This window comes from Coenobita brevimanus, chromosome 24, assembly GCF_032717465.1.
Source record: "Coenobita brevimanus isolate Jiangsu-jjx chromosome 24, ASM3271746v2, whole genome shotgun sequence".
Lineage (NCBI taxonomy): Eukaryota > Metazoa > Arthropoda > Malacostraca > Decapoda > Coenobitidae > Coenobita > Coenobita brevimanus.
Genome location: NC_136977.1, coordinates 48059519 through 48064751, shown reverse-complemented (window position 1 = coordinate 48064751; position 5233 = coordinate 48059519). Strand labels below are relative to the sequence as shown.

At 44.4% G+C, this 5233-nt stretch overlaps 1 protein-coding gene across 1 annotated transcript; it reads left to right on the top strand.

Moving 5' to 3' along the window:
* Window positions 1-3718: 3718 nt before the first annotated feature.
* On the top strand, window positions 3719-4660 carry LOC145393521 (uncharacterized). Its single transcript, XM_080267672.1, has one exon. The coding sequence runs from the start codon at window positions 3719-3721 to the stop codon at window positions 4658-4660; it is 942 nt and encodes a 313-aa protein (XP_080123798.1).
* Window positions 4661-5233: the final 573 nt, after the last annotated feature.

Below are 5233 nucleotides of genomic sequence, written 5' to 3'. Positions count from 1 at the left end.
CGAACGCACGTATGCACGCACCCACCCACCCACCCACCCAAGCGCGCGCGCACACACACACACACACACACACACACACACACACACACACTCTAACACACACAGATTGTTGTCACGATGACTAGGGAGGAGGCGGTGCCCGAATCAGTAGAGAGGTGGCCTGTAGTACTAATGGACCCAGGATCGAATCCCGGCTGGGGCAGGGAACAGTTTAAGGATTTGAATTTCCTAAAAGCAGACTTTCCTGATCTATCAGATGACCCGCCGACATGTCATAAAAGTACCCCCGCTAATACCAATACACCAGTCCTGTATGAGACAGCCCTAGCATGTATTTAATATAGATGGTGGGCGTTAGCGCCGAAGTGGTGACATGTGGAGGTGTAGGAAGACTACTGGGCCTTGGGATAGGTCACTGCCCCCAAGAAATAGCCCCTGAAGCCTTTGCCCAGAGTCGGACACGTAAAAAAAAAAAAAAAAAAAAGGATCAAAAGTCTTAGCCCTTTAGTTACGGCGACATTCTCTCTCTCTCTCTCTCTCTCTCTCTCTCTCTCTCTCTCTCGTTTTGTTCTTGCACTGCACGATATATTGCTTGGTACAGGAAGTTGTTTTAGTTATGAAAAAAATTGTTCTAACACTTCCAGTTCGAAAAATCTCTCTTAAACCAAACCAAAAAAAAATCTTCTCATGGTAGTAAAAATAAACCAACAGTAGAAAAATGTTAAGTTCTTCAGTTGGATGGTACATTATTTTATTGTTTATCTCAGACGGTTTTATTCATCTTCGGACAGACTTCTGGAATCGGTGGGGGGTTTGATATACAGCCCTCATGAACCCCTTCACGTCAGAAGATAATCCCCAAGATGAATAAAATCGTCTGGCAGTAGCAAGAATACATTTTTAAAGACGCCATTTTTCCTCCAAAGAGTTGAACAATAAAAGTGATCAGACGCGTAAGAACCCGTTCCGGGATGAAGAAAAAATTAAAGAAAATAAAAAGAAATTCAGCCCGAATACGGCATTCTAACTCCTGATGATATAAACTTTTCAAAATGGAGGGGCTGCACACAGTTTTGATTATCCCTTTTACTTCTAGAGGCTATGCTTCATGTAGTAAAATCGTCTGGTAATAAAATGTAGTGGTGTGTTATAAGTACTGTAGAGGTACTAGGCTAGGCCTTTGGGAACGGACTGCTAAACCTATGCCGAAGTTGGGCGCAAGGAAAAATAAATAAACTACAGAAATATATCATAGTGGTTACCTCTTCAGTCCGATGACGTATTTCCCGGTTTGTAATCGCCAGACAGGTTCACTGAGTCCCGGAAAGACTTCTGCCCGTAGTAATGAAGGGATGATGAAAGTTAGACCTGACCCTTCCAGTTCAAAATGTCTTTTAACTGCATAAAATCGTCTGGTGGTAACAAAAAGTAAAAACAGCCTAACTTGTATAGTTTTTTCTGGCTCTGAGAAATTAAAGCATGATTCGTAGTTTACTAAATACTCTGTGCTGCAAATCAGTCACCCCTAAGTTAAGTAGTATAACTTTTAGCTTGCAGGAATAAATCGGTAGAAAACATAACAGTACTGTGTGTTAAATCATAAAAATTGATAAAGTTTGAACAGTCTCGTGCCGCGATGAGAAAATTAACTGCATGGTTAGTCAAGTGCGAGCAAATACCCTTTATTGTCTTTGTTTTTCGTAAATGCTGGGCGGGTCGTAAACTGAAATGAGAGTCAATTTTATTCATGCGATTTATGCATCATATTCGCACCGCAAGCAACATGGCTGCATCCGCTGTGAAACTGGTCTGAGAAAAGGGAAAATCCTTTACTTTTGCATTTTTTTTTCGATTCGGTATTGAAATTTATCATTGTTATTGTTACTTTCATCATTTTCATCATCATTGTCATCGTCATCATCATCATCATCACTATCATCATCATCATCATCATTGTCAGTGTTACTTTTATCATTTTCATCATCACTGTCATCGTCATCATCATCGTCACCGTCATCATGATCATCCTAGCCTACTTTCTCATATGATAATTAACCTTGACAGATGTGGCCATATACTTTACTCTACCCAGAACAACCTTTAACACAGAGATGCTTATCATGAGTCACACTTGGCTTACGAATGGCACCTGCTTGTCGTGAAAAGTGTACAGAGAAGGGGGGAAAGTGTTAAGAAAAAGTCCGTGATGTAGTCAAGGATGAAAATTTGCTTAATATTTCAATCCGGCATCTAGGTTTCCTCGGCTGGCCAATATTCCTGAGCCGAGAGAGGCTTGGTGTGTTCTTATTATTATATGACTGAAGTGTGAAGTAGACGAAGTGGAACTTGTGCCTCCAACTTTACATTTATGATTCGCTTCCAGTACACAGAGGCGATTACATGACTATATGAGCGTGTATAGGAGTGTTGTGTGCTGTTCGATAAAGTGGATCGCTGCAGAGGAAGGGCAGATACCCATGGAGATTCGACCCTTTCAGGATGTAGCGTCGGGCATGGGAGGCCTACAAGCACCTCATTATGAATTCAACTTTAATAATGCACTTGAATGATCTTTTGCAATTACTTGTATTTTAGTAAAATGGGCAGTGCTTGCAAAACTGACAGACATACTTAACCCATAAGAAATGAGAGTGATTGCTGTAAGCGGGTAGGGTCATGCTAGATGATGCTACTCGCCATTGAGAGTTCTCCCGAGGTTCAGAGGTTAAGAAACTACCTCGATTACTGTGCCATATTTAGAATCAAACTGGCAAGGAAGCAAGGAAGAGATATTGAATTTCCAGCGTCAGCCCACGAGACTGACCCTGTGCAACATTACAGCAGGTGCAACAAGATCAACATAAGATCGAAAAATTGAAGAGACAGTAAAGGACCCCACAACTGCTGGGAAATGATCAAGCAGAGGGCATAAGTAGAAGATTTAAGTACCGGGAGAAACAGCTCATCAGGGGAGAAGTGAAGTGGCACACTGGAGAGAGGGAAGGGTGGAGCTGTGAGGCGGGAGGCTGGGGCGCTGGGCCTGGTGACTGGTGTGAGCGGTCAGTTTGGTGGAAGAGCTGGTTGAGTGAGGATGTACGCTCTTCTCCTCCATCCGATCACACCACACTTGGACTCTGTTTTCACCCCGTCCGCTCTTGGATAAAGTTTGAACTTTTGGTGCATTTGTCTGTTACAGTTTATACCTCAGAACTTTGAGCGTATCTAGCATTTAATTCTACATTCTTAGTCATACATTACCGATTTAATATTGAATTTTAGACTCATAAAAGCGCACTGGTTAATCTTATTTTATATTTGTCTGTCGACTCTAAGCACATCTGATATTTACATGGTGAATCCAGCACTTACTTCTGAACTCTTAGCCACGTGGCTATTAATCTTCTTCGTGCCTTATCAGATTAATGCGGTGCAAGGAATAGGTTAGCCACTTGGAAGTGATGCACGTATTTTCTCCAGCATGACCTTCTAAGGGACGCAGATTCCTTATGGAGGAAAGAAATTGCAGAAAAAGAATAGATGTCTCCATGGACTAAAGTGCTGTTTATTTTGAAGGTACTGATAGCAATTGCGTCTAAATATAATGAGATACCAGTTGAGTTTAAAGACAAGTGAGACACCAGAAAAAATTTAAAGATAATGAGGTACCAGTACTGATATATCGATAAGTAGAGGCTGGTGAAGGTGTAGCGACGTAACAATGATTCCGTCAAAGAGGCCACGGATGGAGTGCCTAGACGGAGGTACGACCACCATGCTGGCTGGTGATGCAGTGGACAGTAACAACAACCGAAGTGACACCTGTGGATCGACTTATGGTGACAGGAAGAGCTGCCATTACAACAGCAAACACCACGGCAACACACACCACGAAAACGACCACTACGACGGCAAGCATCACCAAAGCCATCTTTGCGACAGCAAACACCGAGACAGGGATCACCAGGACAGCAAGCACCAAGGTCAGGGTCGGGTGGGCGTGGGCTGTAGGCGGCCAAGGGTGTGTGCTGTTAAGTACCAGCTGAGGCCTAGGTTACTTAAGTCGCGTTACTTGCGTGATCCTGACTGGAGCCTGCAGGATGCCTTGGATCATAAGCCACGTACACCGCCGTTGTCCAGGTACCGCAGGAAGACTGCTAACACCCGTGAGAGATGTCGCATGAGGCAGATCAACAATGCCTTCGAGAACCTGCGTGGCATGCTGCCCTGGTGGGTGTGCCGACGCTGGGCGGCCACCGACATGACCAAGATCGCCACCCTGAGGCTGGCCTCAGCCTATATCAGGTCCCTGCGGGACATTCTGGACGGCAACGCCCCCCAGGACACCTGCGGCTGGGTCCTCTCCAGCATCTTTGGTGAGGAACGCAAGTCCCAACAACTAGAGGTCATCCATGTCGATGCTGATGGCGACCCCAGTAAGGCGAAGCCGCAGCCGCAGCAGCAGCAGCAGCAGCAGGTGGCCCAGGACACGGACCTGTTCACGCTGCTATGCGGCGCCGGGGAGGCCACACCACTGGACGACCTAGATACGTTTTCTGCGGGCCCGTCAGACTCACTCACCGACCCTGTTAAGCTGTTCATCAACTGTGACCCGGACATCCCATGGCAGCAGCAGCAGCAACAACAAACGCTCGTCACTTGACACCCCCTTACATACTACACACGCACACATACACACACGCACAAGCACACTTGAACCGTGTTTGCTTATCAGACAGTGGTTAGATGTAGAAAAATTATCATGACTGATGTAGTGGTTATGACACAGTGGAGTAGGAGTACAGTACCTGACAGTGTTCATTTTCTCAACTGTGTTAATGGCCCATACATTATTTTTCTTATCGTCATCATCAAAACCTTTCTAACTCAATTAGTTCCCACTAATGTAATGAGTTAGAATACAGAAACAGAAATAAGAAATTATGTGTACAATCTTGTTCATAAGTAGGGATACACAACTGCTCGTATTATCAACTGTAGTGTCCACTGCTGATGAGATACGGAGCGATTTCATTTACTGCCTGATACACTGCTTATCACTGCACCAGGCAGTAAGAGAAATAGTGCCACATCTCACGTGCAGTGGACCTTACGTAAGACTAAACGGGTTGATGTGTATCCCTTATTATGAACGCGGCTCTCCTTCTCAGTGTCATGGAGTTTATTTTTCTAGGAATCTTGTGTTATATATCTGAAATTAAATGTATGGCCATAT